Genomic DNA, 19,820 nt, shown 5'->3' with positions numbered 1-19,820 from the left:
CAAGTAAATCACAAGATTTTGGGCCATATGGTCTAGACCTAGTTTTTTAAATTTTTTCTTCCATATTTTAAATAACAATCAAAAGATTTATAAGAGAAAAAAAAAAAAATAATACAATTTTCCCCAAATCATGCATCCTGAATTTACAATATAATATACTGGAGCTGGAAGAAATATAATTAAATAATTACTTTTATTATAAAACTGTATTTATTATTATTATTATTAATGTGAATTAGTATGGAGATGAAATGATACGCATTTCAAACTATAGTATGTTGGGGCATCCAGTGATCATCTACGAAATATTTCTAACAAATAAAACAAATAAAAATTTAGTTTGTTCTTAGCATAGTATGTTTTGTCGTTTTTATTTATTTTTTTAAATATTGCTATTTATATTTTATTTTGTATAGCAGTTTTAGATTTAGTCCAGTTTCTGTATTTATTTATTTCCAGTTAATGATTTTAGTTCAGTTTAGTTTAGTTCTAATTTTCATTTTCCTTACAATAAAATATAAATATTAGATGACATTTTTTTATTTCAAGAGTTAGGTTTAGTTTTAGTTAATGATAATAACATTGCCGCAAAAATAGTATATGAAAATATATAATAGAGCAGTATGTAGGTATTTTGTACAACAAAATAATAATATTATAACAAATTAAGCAAATATAACAAATAAAAATAAATAAATACATACATACAAATACATATATATACATATATATATATATATATATTGAAAAATTAGTTTTGGCTCTAGCAGAATAGAAAAACACTTTTGGGGGAATAAATCTTTTTCCAGAATAAAGAAAAAAGCAGCGGAGTCCCTGATGTAGCTGTTGAACACAGCGAGCGTGTCTGACCTCTCTGTGAGTGCTGGCCGGTAACACTGGGATGGTCTCGTCCACCGTCGCTAGTAAAGTCCTGAGCGCCAGTCCAACATCCTGAGAGGAGACACCAGAGACACTCATCAAACACACGTCACACAGACACAGCCGTCACGAGAGTATCCCAGCATGCCCTGCTCCTGACCTTCACCATGGGGACGTACTCCTCGGGCGGCGCGGGCTGGATGCGGCTGGACATCTCGATCACGGCCTTCACCAGCCCCGTCACGTTCTCATACACCTTATCATTGGAGCGGTCCAGGTTTGCTGTGGGAGGAGGACTGATCTCCTGAGGCTGGATCTGACAGTGAAGACAGGACTGGCTCAGAAGTGCTTCATTACACCAGCAGGTGGCACACAAGAAAAACACTTTCCCACACTGACGCCAATCAATTTCCATGACTTTTCCTAGATTTTTTCCTAATGCTTAGGATTACTGGATATTGTTTTTTTGTTTTTTTCAACATAGATCAGATTTGAATTACTAGGTTTCAATGATAAAACTGAAAGTTCAAAGAAGATCTGTAAGATTAGCCCTTACAGATCTCAGTACTTTTAATTAATTTGCTTTATTTACTAATTTTCATGACTTTTCCAGACTTAAAAATCACACATATAAACTTTTCCAGGTTAATTATTATTCAGATTTCATAACATCATTAGAATGTTGAATATTTGTTTGAAGAAAAATGATAAAAGATAAATAAAGATAAAGATAAAACTTATATGAAGATGGTCATTGTTGTACATCTAAAATCATTCACAGTTCTCTGATTTTTATTAATGGTCAGATGAAATGCAGGTAAACAAGTACAATATTTAATCTTTTTTAGTATTTTTCTAAACAGTATTTTGTTAAATCGTTAATTTGTTTCAATTAGATTTTTTATGATTGAATTAAAGTACTGTAAGTGATTTATAAGTGAAATGATCAGAATAAATTTGGGATTTTATGAAGACAGACATTATTATAATTGATAAATCTAAAATCATTTATGGTCACATGACATTTCATGTTTTTTAGTAAATATTTTATTTTGATTGATTTTATTAAAATGATTTGTTTTTCATTATTTAATTTATGATTATTATTATTATTATTATAAATTATAAATACATTATAAATACAACAATCAGAATAAAACTGGAATTTTATAACGTAAATTGATAAATCTATAACCATAGATTATCTGATGTTTATTAATTTTCACATGCAGGTCAACAAATACAATATTTCATATTTTAAAATAAATATATTTTTTTATCTTGATTTTTTAATTCTTCATTCTTGTCATTTGTTTAATTAACATTCGATTTCATAAATAAGTCATTTATAAATAAAACGATCAGAATAAAATTGGAATTTTTTGAAGACAGTTATTATAATTGAAAAATCTGTTACAATTAAAATAGATTTTTCAACAGAAATGATTCCCATGAGACATATGTACAGAAAAACAACCTGACTTTAATCAGACAAGTGTGAGAAGCCAGTGTCATACACAGTGAATCACACACACACACACACACACACACACACACAGGTCTTACCCTCCAGGGCTACGTGCAACAGTGCAGCATAAAGCAGGTGAGCGTGTGTGGTGTGGAGGGGAAGCGGGATGCAGGAAAACAGAACAAACGATTAATAATGCAAAACAAGCAAACAAACCAAAACTAATAAAGTCATGCAGCTTCAGGTTCAGAGGAGGTGTGATCATGTGATTATAAAGCATCGTTCAGCTACAGATGTTTCAGATGTCAAACCACATCCAAAAGAAACACGATCTGTTAGTTCAGCTTCTCTGAGGACTTTTAATACTGTTACTTTCAAAGCATTAGGATTCACACGAGAATCCACCATAATAATGCCAAGCAGAAAAACATTTACCTCTTACATAATAGCTATGAAAAAAGACACAAATGCATATCTCCAAAAAAATTGGCAATGTGGAAAACATTAATATATTAATAAATATAATATATTATATATTTTATATTTTTTATTAGTGTGTATATATATTATATATATATGTATTCAATAATTTTAGTTCAGTTTAGTTTAGTTCAAATTTTCACTTTATGTCAAGTGTTAGGTTTAGTTTTAGTTAATGATAATAACATTGCCGCAAAAAAAGTAAAATTTATAATAGATTAGTATGTAGGGCTACGACAAATTATATATATATTCATTCTCTTTTATTTTAGTTGTAATACATCAACTACATGAAAATCAGAAATGGTGCCTAGCTAAAATAAGTTAAAGCTTTATTTTATTTTATTTGAGTAATAAAAGTATTTTTTCATGGTTTTAGTTGTAATTTTAGTTAACTATAATAACCCTAAATGCAATTTTATATGGTCAAAAGTCTGAGAAATGAACTAGGAATATTTCAAGTCTGACTCACATCAGATGATTTTTAAAGTGTTTAGCAATCGTTTGAAGGCAGGTGTTTGAAACGCAGAAAACCATCTTCTGTCTCGATAATCAGAAAAACAAGTTCTTCAGTTTCTCTTCCGAGAAAAGACAAGAAAAAAAAATGTTTTTCTGACATCTTTAATCCAGCTGAATATTCAAAGGCTTCTCACGAGAATCGACTGGAACTTTAAAACAACAGGAAAACTGAAAAAAGAGATCCAGGCAAAACTGACCTCTTATATAAGAGCCACGAAAAAAATAAACTCAGCTCCCAAAAAAGTCTTGGCGCAGTTGAGTGAATGAGTGTGTGTGTGTGTGTGTGTGTGTGTGTGTGTGTGTGTGTGTGAGATGAGTCGTGACCCTTGTTATTATAGTTAACTAAAACTAAAAATAAAACCAGAAAATAAAATTTTTGTTACTTGAATGAAATAAACATTAACTCTTTATATGAAATATAAAAAATGTAACTTATTTTTATTTATTTATTAAGGCACCATTTCTCATATTCATTTAACTAGATGTACTAAAATAAATAAATATACACATGAAAAAAAAACTAATTTAATTGACAAAAGTAATAACTAAATTTAAAATGCAGAATATGTTTTTTAAATTTCAGGAATTTTTTAGGCCTGAAAATCACAATTGTCAACATTATAAATATAAATACATAAACATTGTAATTTCATGAACCTCTTTAAATATATATATATATATATATATATATACAATAAACAATTGTTACTTAAATGAAAACAAGCATTAACTGAAATAAAATGTTTAAAAATTTAGTTGCCAACACATCATTTCTCATATTCATTAAAAAAAATTTAATAAAAAATAATTATTATATACACACTAAAAAAGCTAATAAAAAGGATTAAAAACACAAGACAAAATTACTAAAACTTTAACTATAATGCATAAATAACTTCAACTAAAATGTTAAATACACATTTTTTTAATAAAAACTATAATAATATATGAATAATACTGAAAACAAGAAAAACACTTTCTGTCTTCAGGATGGATGTGGATTTTCCCACAAGCGTGTGTTTTATTCACTGAACTTTAGGTGCACTACTGAGCAAGCGTTTGTGCCCTGATGAGTGTGTGTGTGGTGGTTTCTCTTGGAGGTTTGGCTGGAGTGTGTTCTCTGTGTTCTGCTGACGAAGATCAACTCCATCCGAACTCTACAGTGTGTGTGTGGGTGAGTGTGTGTTTGCGGGAAACTCGAGGGTTCGTGGAGTTTATTGTTGGTGAGAGCAGCATGCAGAACACAACAGCCAATCAGCATGCTGCACACATCTCAGCATTCACCTCTCAGAGACGTTAATACAACAGCATGCCTGGAGAAGTTAGTTAGGTAGTTAACGGAGCATACAGTACCTTGACACCCTCGTTGTAACTGTCCACAGGGTTCAGGTTGGTCAGGTGACTCGGAGCGCCGGGACGGGGCGGCTTCTTTGGTGGAGCCACATGTTCTGTTGGACACAGAATCAAATGATTCTCTGCTCTACAATTTGCATATTAGTCATTATAAAACACAATTCTGATAGGATGAGACACATTCACAGCTGGTGATAAACGCACACTAACATTTATATATTAATGCAGAAAAACATAATATTGCTTTCAAACTACAAACCTATTTGGCATTATAATACTACAGATTCATTAAAAATGAATTTATTAATTTTTTTTAGTAAGAAGTCTTAAAACAGCCTTTCTTGCAGGAGAATTTTATTTTTTTTATTTATAAATTTACTTGAACAGATATCGTAAACAATTATATAAACATAATAATTGTATTTAACGTATTACAGCTTTGTATATTTATTTGGCCGAGATACAACTATTTGAAAATCTGGAATCTGAGGGTGCAAAAAATCTAAATATTGAGAAAATTGTCTTTAAAGTTGTCCAAATGAAGTTCTCAGCAATGCAAAAAATTAAGTTTTGATATTTTGTAAATTTCCGTAAATATATCTTCATGGAACATGATCTTTACTTAATGTCCTAATGATTTTTGGCATAAAAGAAAAATCAATAATTTTGACCCATACAGTGTAATTTGGCTATTGCTACAAATATACCCCAGCGACTCAAGACTGGTTTTGTGCTCCAGGGACACACACACAATTTCTAGAATTAAATATTACAAAATAAAAAAAAATAAAAAATAAAATAAAATTACTAAAAACTATATAGACAAACTAAAAAGTTCTAAAACTTTCAAATTAAACTCTAAATTTCCAATAATAACATTTCTAGACTTAAATATACAATTATATATTTGAGACATTTTTAAGTAAATGACACCAGATTTTTTTTTTTTTCTTTTGTATTTTAGCATTTTTAGGCCTGAAAATCACAACTGACAAAATTATATTTCCAGGTTTTTCATGGTCAGGTAAACCCTGGTGCCAGAGACAGCAAAAAACAATGATCATTGATCGGTCCCTGTATAATGTGTAAACGTGCTGTGCTCGTACCTGCTTTACCCACGGGCTGATAAACGTGCTGCTTCCCCATCTGAAAGAAAGCACAAACAAGCGGTTTTACAGCACACTGGGTTCCTGCTGCCCACCGGGGCCCTGTGGAATTGTGGGTAGTTTGTGGGAAAGCCAGGCATATTTCAGGTCTTTAGAGACCGAATCCAAAAATGAGTTTGACCCTGGAGTCGCTGGATCAGCTGTAATTATGGCCTGTAAATGAGGCTGCTTTGTGGTGCTCTTATGACGCCTGTTTTTCACTCTTTACACATCAGAGATGATGATGGCACTCAGGATTCCCGTTTCTGGCTTCATCCGCCACAGAAAAAACCCCTCGGTGCCCCTTTAATCGCCCCTGCCTCCTCTCAGGCTCTCAGATTCTCAGAGAATGCCTGTCCGCTGCTGTCTGAGGCTGTTTTTCATCTGTTTGGAGGATTCTGGCTGAGTGTGATCAGTATTACTGGCTGCGACTCTGACAGGAAGTGAGGAACAGATTGTGTCCTCGCTGTGGCATAGTAAATCTCCCTCAGGGAAGAAACAAAAACAAGCAGGGAACTATGGGAAGGCACTCACCGGGGCCTGGAGAGCGCTGTCCTCACGATCGATGCTGCCCCTCGAGTTCCTCGACTCCGGCTTCTGAACAAACACAAGCCATCATTCAAATAAACACATTCATGATTCAAATGATTCATCACTTCCCCCAAAAAAGATTTATTAATTATTGACGAGATAAACCTTCATCTGATTATGTCATGATCATCCCCATATCACATAACTGATGAATTCCATTGACTTTTCCAGTTATTTGTATATATACATAATACAACAACATAATACAACAACATTTTATATACATAAAACAACAACAGTATCAGAAACAATAAAAAACTGAAAAATGTGAATGTATTTCAATTTAGAAAAGTAAAAAAAGCATTTATAGAGTGATTTCTAGCCACTAAAATAGTTTACAAATATTTTATTTAGTATTTTTACTTAAGAGATTTCTGCAATTTAAAAATAAAAAATAAATAAAATATCTGTAATATTTATAACCATTTTTAATAGTTTTTTCATTGTTTTTAAATATTATATTTAAATATTTAACTTATTTTTTAAATGTTAAAACTTTAAATATTTTGACTGATTTTTATGACATTAAGATTATCTTAACAAACATTTAATAATAACAATAATAATAACAACAAACATTTAATATTTTATTTACCTGTAATATTTTATCAATATTTAGAGCTACTGTTTAAAATGTAAACATATATATATATATATATATATATATATATATATATATATAAACTTCCATATAACTTCTTATTTTCACTTTAGAAATTTTCATAACTTTTCATATATTCTATTTTAAAATTTCCTGAAATCTCAAGGCAAAACTGAAAGACATACATGCATACTACTACTACTAATAATAAACAAATAATATTTATATATGTCTGTAATATATTTGATAAATATTTAGACCTTTTTTTCTAAATGTCACATTTAAATATTTAATGTTTTAAAGTGTAAAACTGTCATTTATTTTTTACTTCTTATGTATTTTTTACATTTTAAGATTATATTAATTTGCATGACTTCCAGGCTTATAAATCAACATTTAAAATTCCGTAATATATCCACTTTCTGATCTGACAGATCTCAAGGCTTCACAAACCACTAAAGAGGAGCAACGAACCTCACAACTCGTCAAAACACAAACCAAACAAATAATGCAGCGAGTTCTTGCTCAACAACATCATCCCTCACAGTGCAAGTCTAGTTACCGTCCTTCCGAAACAGAACTTGAAGAGATGCATGCCGTGTGTGGAGCGTCCAAGGGCGAGGAAAGAGCGAGTTGTGTGCGTTTCCATGAGAGATGAGAGATGTGAGTCTTCAGGACGCTCTGACTGCACAAACTCACAGCAGCAGATTCCTGCTCTCTTTCTCCCTCCCTCCCTCCCTCTCTCTCTCCCTCTCTCTCTGCGAATGGTTTTCCTCTCTCAGACTCCCTCACACGTCTTTTCCTCTCGGTCTGTCCTCTCTCTCTCATCCCACGCTTTCCTTTCCTCCCACTGGTTTTGCACAAAGAGAAGAAACTGCTGGTATGTGCTGCTGAGCTCTGATCTCACTCACACAACACAAACGGTTTCAAAATAACAATAATACGCAGTATGCAAATGCATGGAAAACCCAGACGAATGTCTGAATTTGCCAAGGATACAACTGCATGGAATACTGCATCCCACAATGCATTGCACTCGATTTACTTTCCACTCCCAGTGCAGTGAATGAAGCGCAGCAAGTGATATCGGTCACATTTTTTGCTTCTTGCGTCTTACTTTCTGTTATTGAATCAGACTGCTAAAAATAAGACATTTTTATGCAAAACTTGATTTTTTAACGCTAGATTTTATTTTGTCAGATTTTAAGCTGCTTTGAAGCAATTTGTACTGTAAAAAAAATCAAGAATATTTAATAGTTAACTAAAACCATTTAAAAAAGTATTTTCATTACTTGAATATATTAAATGTTAACTGAAATAAAATATAAAAAAAAACTACTAATAAAAACACTAAAAAGCTAGTTGCCAAGGCAACATTTCTAATTTTCATTTATTTTAACTTGATGTACTAAACTACAATTAAAAAAAAAAATATTAAAAAATATACAGCAAAATATAAACAATATGTAATATTACAAAATATATATTAAAAAAACTAATGAAAATAAATAATTAATTTTTTTTTTTTTACAAAACCTACAAAAACTTTAACTAAAATTACAATTAAAATGGGAAATATAAAAACTACTCAAAGTGTTGATAAAAAGTATAATATTATTTAATTGATACTGAAATAACACTGGTAAAAAGTGCTATATAAATAAACTTGCCTTTATTACTGTACTACCAAAAACAGGAAATGGCACATGATTATTTATTACATAAACCATTTATTCATGAAACATCTAGTAAAAATAATTATATTTTGATGTGTACCGTTAATGTGATATGGAATTAATCATGAGATGTCAGTCAAATTGCTCACCATACTACCATTTTTAATAAGATCAGTTAGTATCCAGTACATTCTGTGCAGCATGCAGTGCACTAGTGTTCATTCCAGACTCTCTCTGATTCTTTCCTTTTGAGAAAAGTATTTATTTTTTCTTAATCACAGAATGACACAGACGGAGCAGATGCCAGCGCTCAGACGAGAGCTTTACGGCTCTCAGATCGGCACCAAACACATGGTTTCCACCGATTCCCACAAACCTTCACTGCCAAACCAAACGATCGCTAATGACACAGCGGCCGGACGGAGAGCCATATTACAGCACAACCTCTCCTGACAACAGTCCTCAAATCTACAGCTTCAGCCTGCGGGGAAAATCACTAGCGTGTCAAATCTGTAAGTGCCAATTAAACGCCTCTCTCTCTCTCTCTCTCGGCACACAGGAAACTCTTCTCATTCCCACTCTACTGAACGTGTGACGCCTAAAATATCACCTGGAAATAAAGAGCTTGAGAAGCACAGGAGCCTGAGGGGCTCGTCCAGCGTCTGGCAGAGATGGAGATCAAACGGTTTCATGGCCGTCTCTGGTGAAGGGAAGCGGGTTTCTGGTTACAGGTGCTCACAGATTTACAGCTTTGTTTTCAGGACTGAATCTGGGAGATCAGCACATCTTCACTCTGTTCCATCTCTTCCTCCGAGTAACAACAACAACAGATGCAAACGCCAAACACACTCAACGCGACCAACAAGCCAGTGAGAGAGAAGAGCCATTTCATGAAAAACTATTTTTTAAATTGTAATTTTTACATTTTTAAATGTATTTATTAATATATATTATAATATTATTGTATTATTTATTATATGTATTATTATATATTTAAAATATATAGTTAGTTAAATTATAATAATAATAATATAAACTACATAATACATAATTATGTAATATTCTATAAACATTTAAAGAATATTTTTCTTTAAATATATTATATGAATATAATTTTTATTTAAATCTTAACATCTTACTTTCACTCTAGAAATGTCCATGACTTTTTAAGATTATATTAGTTTAATCTTGAATTTAATCTTTAAAGCAGGCTTGAAAATAGCCTGTTATATTTGATAAACATAATTTTTTAAATATTTAAATATTACAATTAAATTAAATTAGTTTTATTATTTTTTATTTAATACTTTATTTCTTATTTTTACTGTAGAGACTTTCACAACTTTTTAAGTAAATTAATCTGAATGGCTATTCCAGGTTTAAAAATTTCACAGTGCACATAAAATAAAAGTAATAATAATAATAATAATATTTTGTATATCTGTAAATATTTAGAATTATTTTTTAAATATTTGAATATTATATAAATATTTAAAGTTGTTTTTTTTTGTTTGTTTTGTTTTTTTAAGCTTTTCTTATTTTCACTCCACAATTTTTAGATTAAATTATTTGCTTGCTTCCATTTTGAGTTTAAATTCAATGAATATTTGGAACTCAAATTTGATTTTGCAAGCCCTACTCAGTGAAGGCAGAAAAACAAGGAGAGACAGAGAGAGAAGTTGTGTCAGTACCAGGAAGCTCTCCTCCTGCTCCAGCCATCTCTGGTCCTCCTCCATCTGCTGCTGCTGCTTAATGAGCGTCTCCTCCATCAGGTGGGCGGGCATCCCCTGAGTCCGCCCCAGAGCGCCTCCATCCTGACACACACACACACACCAGCATGAGTTAGAACAGCGCTCCTCCGCTCGTTCACACAGAATGTTCTGTCTCCTCACTTACCTCCATGTTTGGAGACCACACAGGAACCTCCTGTCTGTGATGGTTCCATGCTTCATGCGGGTCGAGGACAGACGCCTGCGGCGGGAATCCTGCACCGGTCACGTGTGCACCAGGATATCCTGACCCCTTCACAAATCACAAGACATCTCATTTACATTTATTCATTTAGCCCCAGTAAAAACTGTAAGCAAGTAAATAAATAAATAAGTTGCATTTTTCAAAATTCAATAAATTATACTGTAGATATTTATATACTATTTTTATATACTGTTTTTCTAAGTGTTTTTATATTTTCAGTTTGCATTTTAAATTAATTTTTTTTAGTAATTCTGTTATGCACTTTGTTATTTTTATTAGCTTTTATTTTTTTATCTTTCAATTTTTTTTTTTTTTTTTTATATTTTCAGTTTGTAATTTTAGTACTTGTAGAACCTAAACTTATTTCAGTTTTTAATATAATATTTTAATTTTATTATATTTCATCTTTGATTATCTTTTATTTTTGTATTTTCGGTTTTCATTTTCATTTTTAGTAATTTTATTATGCACTTTGGTCATTTTGTTATGTGCTTTTGCCATTATTTTTTTTATATATTTTTTATTTTGTTTTAATTTCTTTTCATTTTAGTTTTTTTTTTTTGTAATTTCAATATTGCGTACAACAAACTTATTTCAGTTAGTTTTTCATCTAATATTTGTATTTTGTTTTAGTTGTATTATTAAATATTAATGTTAAATACCTTTCAATACTGTACCATTGTATTTTAATTCCTTTAATGCTCATAAATGTTGTATTATGTAACTAATATGTGTTGTGAAAGCTGTTTCAGTTCATTATTAAGACCCCCGGAGCGTCTCGGACCCCTCTCGCTTCCTCTCATAACGGCTAATAAACACCCTCATACAAAAATAACAGGCACTTTGAGCACAAAAGCCTTTTAAGGCATGAAGACAGAGCAACGATAAGAGCAGTGGTGTGTGTATGTGTGTGTGTTTGAGCTGAAGGAATGTATCTGGACTCAACAATAGCAGCGTCTTTAAAGAGCCACAGGAAATGCCTGCTGTCAGAGACACTCACCGAGACACTGAGACTCAGAGCAGATGATGGAGCTCAGTAATCAGTTTGAATTCACTGAACACTGAAGTACATCGAGGAGTTTGAATGTATTTGGCTTCAGTAATCAGCTTGTCAGATGTTTGGGGAGTTTTATGTGGCATTTGGAGTCTTTTTAGGTATATGTTGTGTGTTGAAGAAGAAAGTGCAACAGCAAAACTCAGATTCTTCAGTTTATTTACTTACTGAAGCAACGTTTTACCCATTAGTGTACCCATCATTTACGCCTTTCTCAATGTACAGTCGCCAGCAGGACTGCTCACTTTGTAATGTTTTTAGTGCAAGAATAACTGCCAGATAATTACTTTTACTATGTTGTAATCTTCTCCACCTGCTGGCAACTGTTAACCTGTTTAGTCTGCTTCCTGCGGCTGTGAAATAATCAGCTAAGGTCCAGGACAAAAAAGAAGGAAATCACATTCCCCATTCATTTCTACAATAATAATAATAATAATAAATATATTTCTGATTTATTACTTTAATAAATTATTTATATTATAAAATTCATTATTGCAATAATACTACTGTACTGTAAAATTACAAAGGTATTCACTAAAATTATAATAATAATGCTAATAATATTACTATCATTAATAAACCATATTTAATAAGTTATTTTATTAAAAGCAATATATGTATTTGATAAATATTCAAATTATAAACATTAAGCCGATCAATAAAGAAATATATTACTATTGCAATAATACTATTGTAATGTAAAATAAAATACAAAGTTGATACTAATATAATTAATAACAGAGTGGAAAACTGTCTTTTGTTAGCAACAGATTTATAAACAATTCTAATTGCAAATTTAAAAACATGGTTGTATTGTCAAATTCAGGTTACAAGTAACCCTTGAACTCATACATCAGGTCAGAAAATACAGAAATCTGTACAAATACTGCATTAATATACATTATATATGCATTATACATTCAGAAAAGCTGAAGGCTGAAATGTTGTTTCAATATATAAATATGTAATATGCCTACAAATATGAGTTGTGCAGTTGTACTTTCTTTTTTGATACATAAACGTGCATCTCAGCATTTAGGTGTGCATTTATATTTCCACGTATTATTTGTTGTGTGTTTGCATGAAGATGCTGATGTGTGTGTAAGTCATGTTACCTGGTAGTGGTTGTGCTGACCAGCGTGTTGAGGACTAGGGAAATAACCTTCACTGGATCGAGGACTCGGGTAACCAGGTCTGCTGGGCTGTGAGATCAAAACAGACCGAGTCAGAGGTCTTTCCAAACTCAGCTATTGTGTGTCCTTCAACCGAATGTGCAGATGCGGATGGAGAACTGACCTTTGGAGGAGCCTCGTCTGAATTCCCAGCGTCCCAGGACACGGTGACCTGTCTCCTCATCTCCATCCGGAAACGCTCCTCCTGCTGGGCCTTCTCCTCGTCCAGGATAGTGCTGCAGAGACAGACAGCAAGAATCAGCAAAGAACTCCTGGGCAGATGCTTTTAAAGAGTTTGGAGTCAATGTGATGTGCATTTGACAAGTCAGTGTTTGGCTTTTTTTTTAGTTCCTGACAAAGACAGGGAGGTTTTTTGGGGGCTAGTACAGAAAATGAAAGCAAACAACACACATTAATTAATGCATTACTGGTGTATTTCATGCAAGTCTGTTCCCCACAAAATAACTACATGAGTAGCCTTTTCTGACAGCCTTCATTTATATTCAATTGCACACAGAATTAGTCAAATCTATATGGTAATGCTTACATTTACAATGTTAACATTAATTTGTTAATAAATGCAGCCCTGCATCTTGAAAATCAAAATCTGTCATTTCCTGTTGCTATTTGGATGTAGCAGAAAACATCTGGCTCATGTTTGCATTTCCCTTATTTTCTTTACCACTGGCTATAATTCTAACCTCGAAATCAGGATTGGGCATAAAATAATGTCATATATGTGAAAATAGGCTGAGAGTTGAACAAATAGTAGTAATCTGGCTCAGATTCAGAGAGGAATCAAGTGTTTCCGGCAGTTTTCCTGCTGATTAAGTGATAACACAAGACATCTGCACCTATCAAATGATTGTCAAAAGCAAAAATGCATCATATTTTGTGAGAAAGTGTGACAAGCTATGGCAAAAAAATTAGCAGCAAGTAAGAAATTTGAAAGTGAATGATAAATGTTCCTGTTGTTGTAGTTTTGCTGGTGTAATTGAGCGGTGACACTGAAAGCTAAACAGAGACCTCTAGTGTCAGAACCAGAGAACAACAAAACCATCAGATCATCTGTGTAAACGCTGCTGATGTACTCGCACCAGCAGATGTGTTCATGCAGCGAGGAGAACACTGACCTGAGCTGCGTCTTGAGTTCGGTGAAGCGAGGGCGTTTGCTGGGGTCGTACGCCCAGCATTTGGTCATCAGGCTGTAGAGGGTCGGAGGGCAGTTTTGGGGCATCGCTAACCTCTCGCCGTTCTCTATCCGCCCGATCACATCATTATTCTTCACGCCCTGGAAGGGCTTGATGCCGAACATGAGGATTTCCCACATACACACACCTGAGAGGAGACAGAAATCTGCCTCAGTCATCACAAATCAACAAAAAGAATGAGCACTCGATAAAAAATACAATACAGCAGTTAGTACAGAAGAATATATTTGAAAAATAAGTCATATTATATGTTAAATATTTTATATTTTTCATCAGAGTTGATAATCTGGCCTAATTATTGTCTGTTAATATATAATTAATTAATACAAAAATATAAATAATAATAAAAAACAGCAATTGTTACAGAAGATATTTGAAAACTGAGCCATGTTTCAAATATTTTATATTTTCAATCAAAGCTGATAACCTAAATAATTATATATTATTTATTAATAAATATACAATTTATTATACACATATATATATATATATATATATATATATATATATATATATATATATATGTGTGTGTGACCCTGGACCACAAAACCAGTCTTAAGTCACTGGGGTATATTTGTAGCAATAGCCAAAAATACATTGTATGTGTCAAAATTATCCATTTTTCTTTTATGCCAAAAATCATTAGGATATTAAGTAAAGATCATGTTCCATGAAGATATTTAGTAAATTTCTTACCATAAATGTATCAAAACTATTTCGATTTTCTCAATATTTTGATTTTATGCACCCTCAGACTCCAGATTTTCAGATAATAGTTGAATCTCGGCCAAATATTGTCCAATCATAACAACCCACACATCAATGGAAAAATTGACACGTAAGACTGGTTTTGTGGTCCAGCGTCACATTATGTAATAAACACCTTTCATCCATAATACATAGATAAATCCCACACTACTCAAATTTGCATCATCACCAAATTTTTTTATTTACAACATTTCACATTATTTATCATATAATTAATAATAGCATAATCACATAAATTGACCAATTAAGCCTGAGGAAAGTTGACCCGACTAAAGCTGACTGACTTTTTCCAAAATAAAAATCTTAAATATGTTAGATTTTTTTTAATAAGAGTAAAATTAATACAAATACAAGTAATAATAATAACTAATAATATCACTCTAATCGCATTTCCAATCAAACAAAAATTGCATTAATAACAGAAGCATGGTGTTAAGGGAGCATGCTGATGGTGTTCAAGAAAAGTCAAACTGTAAGAACACAGCATCATGAAATGATTCATCTTCCAATTTTATTTTTAATTAAAAGCACTCACCAAACATCCAGACGTCACTGGCCGAGGTAAACCGCCGGAAGTTTATGGATTCAGGAGCCATCCATTTGATCGGCAGTTTCCCTTTAGAAGCTGGAAAACACACACAACTGTTCACAGACTACAAACAATCAAACATGCCTTCACTGTCCACCAGAGGCCGCTATAGCCTTACTCTGCCAACATTTCTGAGGGAGGCCTGTTTGCATTTATCATAACTTTTTCTAGCAGCTTTAATCATTTTTCAGCCTCTAAAATGCACAGCAACTACATGAAGTGTTTTAATGAAAACTTGCATGACTTGTTGTAGATAGACACAAGTAAATCATGTTGCTTGTAAACGGCAAGTAAAAGTGCAGTTTGACGTACCTTTATAATAGGAACTGTCCTCCATGTATCTGGAGAGACCGAAGTCACCGAGTTTCACACAGTCTATGGAAGACACCAGCACGTTCCTGGCAGCAATGTCCCTGCACAAAACACACATTCACCTCGGTGCACTATGACCAGGAAACTGAGGAAAGGCTGTTCTGAGCGTGTGAAGATCTTCAGTCACCTGTGCACGAAGCGTTTGCTCTCCAGGTATGCCAGCGCTGTGCTCAGCTGATAGGCGAACAGAATCAGCGTGGACAGGTCGAGGTTGTACTTCCTTATTTGCAAGAACGACCTCAACTAAAATGAATCAAACCGTTCTCAATGGAGATTTCCAGATGAGTCTAATATCTGTGCCAGTTTAATGAATGAAAACACAGTCTGACCTCTCCAAGCGTGCACAACTCCATGATGATCCAGACGGGATTCTCAGTGATGATTCCAATCAACTTCACAATGTGCGGATGGTCAAACTGCCGCATTGTCACTGTCAATCATAAAATCACTCCGTCTGAATACAGATATTCTCACTGCATCACATGCAAATCGCTTTTGCCAAATCAGTCTGGTTTAGTGGTTTTATTCTGACTTCTCTTAAAGAGTGCAAATGCGGTAGCAGTGACTTCCTCATATTCAGCTTCAAATAAACTAAAAATAAATGTAAATTTCAAATGAAATTAGACTACAATGCATCGTGTGTTCAGACGGAACAGCCATGGTTAAAAAAAGAAAAGAAACTTCTCAAAGTAGAAGTGCATCAGCTGAAATGAATTCTGAGGTGACGTAGTGAAGGACACTAGTGTGAAATCTACTCACGAGCTTCCTGGAGGAACTTCTCACGCACGCTGTCTGAGGTGCAGTTCTTACACGTCTTAATGGCCACTGATAACGATGGATTCTCCTGTCAGGGACAGCACATGCATCGCGTCAAACACATGTGTACACATTAAGAGTACACGTCCACAAAGTGTGACATTTTAGTTTGTTTTAACAACTTCAGAACACAGTAAAAAGCAGTATAGAGAATAGGTTAAAAAAATACATTTGAAACATCTTGAAAAAAAATGGAATTTATTAATATTATAAAATGTATTATATCATAAATACAGGTTAAAACCTGCTTATCTGTGACATTTATAAATATAATAGAATAAAATATACATATTTGTAAAAAAAACATTTCATTGTTAACATTATTTAAAATTTAAAATACACTTATTTGGATTAAAAAAAAAAGAAGCCTAGCCTGAATTCAGACCTCACTCAGTAGAAACATTTTTATATAATATTTGTTATATAAAAATGTATATTCCATATAAAATGTATTCCATAAATGTAACAAAAATATTTGCTTGATCAGTACAGAGCTAGTTTGGGACCAAATGTTAGATTGTACTAACCAATAATCACATATTATATAAAAATATGTATTTAAAATATACTTCTTAAAAAAATTGCTTAATCATTTTCCTTGATCGTTGTTTATTAATGAATTCAGTCAAATCTACTTTACTGTTCAGTTTATGCTAAATAATAGTTTTGTAATAGTTCTCACTCTAAAAACACGGGATTCTGACTTGAACTGATTCAGTGAAGAAATTCAAACGGCCAGTTTGCACCAATTTGCAAATGCAGTGTTTGTTTGGCTAATATTTTTGTGGACTGTGTGGACGATGACTCAGTCGTTTACCGGACTCATGTAAACCCCTTGGTGGACGTCACCAAACTGGCCCTCGCCGATACACCGTCCCAACTCGATTCTGTCCCGCTGGATCTCATAGTCCTGAGCTACAGATGAAAACACAAGAAACCAAACGTCACAAACCTGAAGCTCAACATCAGAGGAACCAACAAACCACACGCTCTGATCGTCATGTAAGCTCAGAAGACGAGCAGCTGTGACCGAGATCAACAAACCTTTAGCACAATATTTACTGAATGCAGAGCTCAGCCATTTAACAAACTGTTTGAAAGTCGCCAATTGCAAGTTTAGAAACACTGAGGTCACGAACAAAAGACCTTAGTCAGAGTGGACACCATAATGAAGACGAGGCTGTGAGAGACAGAAGGACGCTCTCTAGATGACAAAAAATTGACTATGAAAATAAAGGAAACCTAAAACATTGAAGCGACATATTGAACAAACTGCACATATATGCTAGTCTTAATAAATATGAAGTCCACTCTAACTAATGTACTGTACATAACCTGTATTAAAATAAGTCTTCAATAAAGCCCTCAGTGTTCTGTAGAAATCACGATATAGCTAAATAAAAAAAGCTAAAAATACATAAATGCACAGTTGATTTGAAAAATAAATATTTTAACATTAAAATTTCTTTACTGTGATTTTTGATCATTTTAATGCTGAATATCAAAGTAAAAAAAAAAATCATAGTGATTACAAACTTTTAAAACCAACAACAACAACAAAAAATAAAATAAAAACGCACCATTTATTAAGAGAAAGAACAAATAACTATTTGTTTATAAATGCAAACAAACAAACAAAAAAAATATAAATGAGCAAAAAAAAAAAAAAAACAATAATAATCTATTGTTTGGCTACATATCAATGACTTCTGCAGGTTTTTTTTAGTTATACAAAGTATTTAATGTCAAAAACATATAAATGGGATATTATTAATAACGACATTATAAATAAGTATAAAGTATATTGTAAAAAACAATAATATTAAGATGCTTAATAATAATATAAAGCTTTAAAGATGCTGTGTGGCATGTTTTGGATGTTAAAATACTTTTTTTTTATATCCCAGCTTCTATATTTTAGATCGTAGCACTAACAGCGGTAAGCCATGGGTGTGATTCCCATGAAATGCACAAAGCAATTTTTATGAAACCCTGCATTAGTCTGTGATATGAGGAGGAATCTGCTTCTAACACTAGCACACAGCAAAACTGAGAAAGAGAGAGAGAGAGAGAGAAACAGAAAAGAAAGAGAGAAAAACTGAAAGAAGCACACAAACAGAGGGATGGCGTTACCTGCGTCTAATCCATAGCATTCGGCTGGTTGTTAAAGAGAAAAGTCAGAGATTGGGCTTTTAGATGAGAATTAAAGCTCAGGATGAGAGAGAAACAGAGGGATGAGATGTGGAGAGCTGCACACACTTATCAATCACAGACATGTCAAACACTCACGACAGAGCTGTTATAAAACATGAGTGTGTGTTTAGCATATTATAAAAATTAAGTAGAGGACAACATAAAAAATTCCCTGGAAAATTAGCAAGAAATTAGAAAAACTATTTCAGTGAATCTGCCATTAATAAAATGACAAAAATTAAACTTATGTGAGCATTTACTCACCAGTCATTTCAAAGCATAAAATACAAAAAATGTTCATGCTGCTCATTTACAAACAAGTGAAAAATAAATGTACTTCAATGGGAAAACGAGCTTATTTTTCTTACCCCAGTGGCATATATTTCTAAGCACAAACACAACTTAATATTACATAACTTATTTCATGTTGTTTTTCATCTCAATTAAATGTATCTTTATTTAACGATAGCGGTGAGGGAGCAAAAAAACAATAAAAATAGTCCGCATGACTCATGTACTAATGTTTATATTCCTCTGAAGCCAAACGTCAGCGTTGTGATCACAAAACATGTTAACATTTTTGCCTTTAGAAGACTTAATACAGTGCATGAGTCAAATTAACTACTTTTTTTGTTTTTTAGGAGCTCGACACTCAGCTAAAAAAATATATGTTCTGAAAGTTCTGAAAATGTTTTAAAAATCTTTTTCCTGGTGAAGTCAACATTCCATTTTATAATTTTGCAAACATTATTGGAATGTTACTTTTGAATGTTCTCTAAAAGTAGTAACATTTAAAAAGAAATGTCCAACTAAAACGTTTCAGTAAAAAGGTTTTGAGAACGTTATTAATAACTTTCAATGAGCGTTTGTTCATAACTTCGAGAGAACCTTGGTTGAATGTTAGCCAAAGTTCTGAGCATGTTCTCTGTTCGCTGGCCAGCCACTGGAAACCATCCGCT

The 19,820-nt window shown here is 32.8% G+C and overlaps 1 protein-coding gene across 10 annotated transcripts in view; it reads right to left on the bottom strand.

Moving 5' to 3' along the window:
* The window catches only part of ptk2aa (protein tyrosine kinase 2aa), a 95,050-nt gene that overhangs the window by 1,803 nt on the left and 73,427 nt on the right, over positions 1–19,820 (bottom strand). For 7 of the 10 annotated variants that reach the window (XM_058752779.1, XM_058752781.1, XM_058752773.1 and 4 more), the window contains 17 exons: positions 18,802–18,825; positions 17,486–17,583; positions 16,612–16,696; positions 16,182–16,282; positions 15,980–16,095; positions 15,793–15,893; positions 15,427–15,516; positions 14,046–14,250; positions 13,037–13,148; positions 12,856–12,942; positions 10,609–10,734; positions 10,404–10,526; positions 6,379–6,441; positions 5,806–5,845; positions 4,700–4,794; positions 1,040–1,195; positions 871–951 (listed from right to left, as the gene is read on the bottom strand). In XM_058752779.1, the coding sequence (XP_058608762.1) occupies positions 871–951; positions 1,040–1,195; positions 4,700–4,794; positions 5,806–5,845; positions 6,379–6,441; positions 10,404–10,526; positions 10,609–10,734; positions 12,856–12,942; positions 13,037–13,148; positions 14,046–14,250; positions 15,427–15,516; positions 15,793–15,893; positions 15,980–16,095; positions 16,182–16,282; positions 16,612–16,696; positions 17,486–17,583; positions 18,802–18,825 (1,703 nt within the window). The remainder of the gene's footprint in view (positions 1–870; positions 952–1,039; positions 1,196–4,699; positions 4,795–5,805; positions 5,846–6,378; positions 6,442–10,403; positions 10,527–10,608; positions 10,735–12,855; positions 12,943–13,036; positions 13,149–14,045; positions 14,251–15,426; positions 15,517–15,792; positions 15,894–15,979; positions 16,096–16,181; positions 16,283–16,611; positions 16,697–17,485; positions 17,584–18,801; positions 18,826–19,820) is intronic. The other 3 variants (XM_058752772.1, XM_058752777.1, XM_058752778.1) reach the window with 1 other exon arrangement.

This window comes from Onychostoma macrolepis, chromosome 19 (assembly GCF_012432095.1).
Source record: "Onychostoma macrolepis isolate SWU-2019 chromosome 19, ASM1243209v1, whole genome shotgun sequence".
Classification (NCBI taxonomy): domain Eukaryota; kingdom Metazoa; phylum Chordata; class Actinopteri; order Cypriniformes; family Cyprinidae; genus Onychostoma; species Onychostoma macrolepis.
Note: the sequence above shows the minus strand (reverse complement) of the source record. Positions and strands in the feature narration are given on the sequence as shown.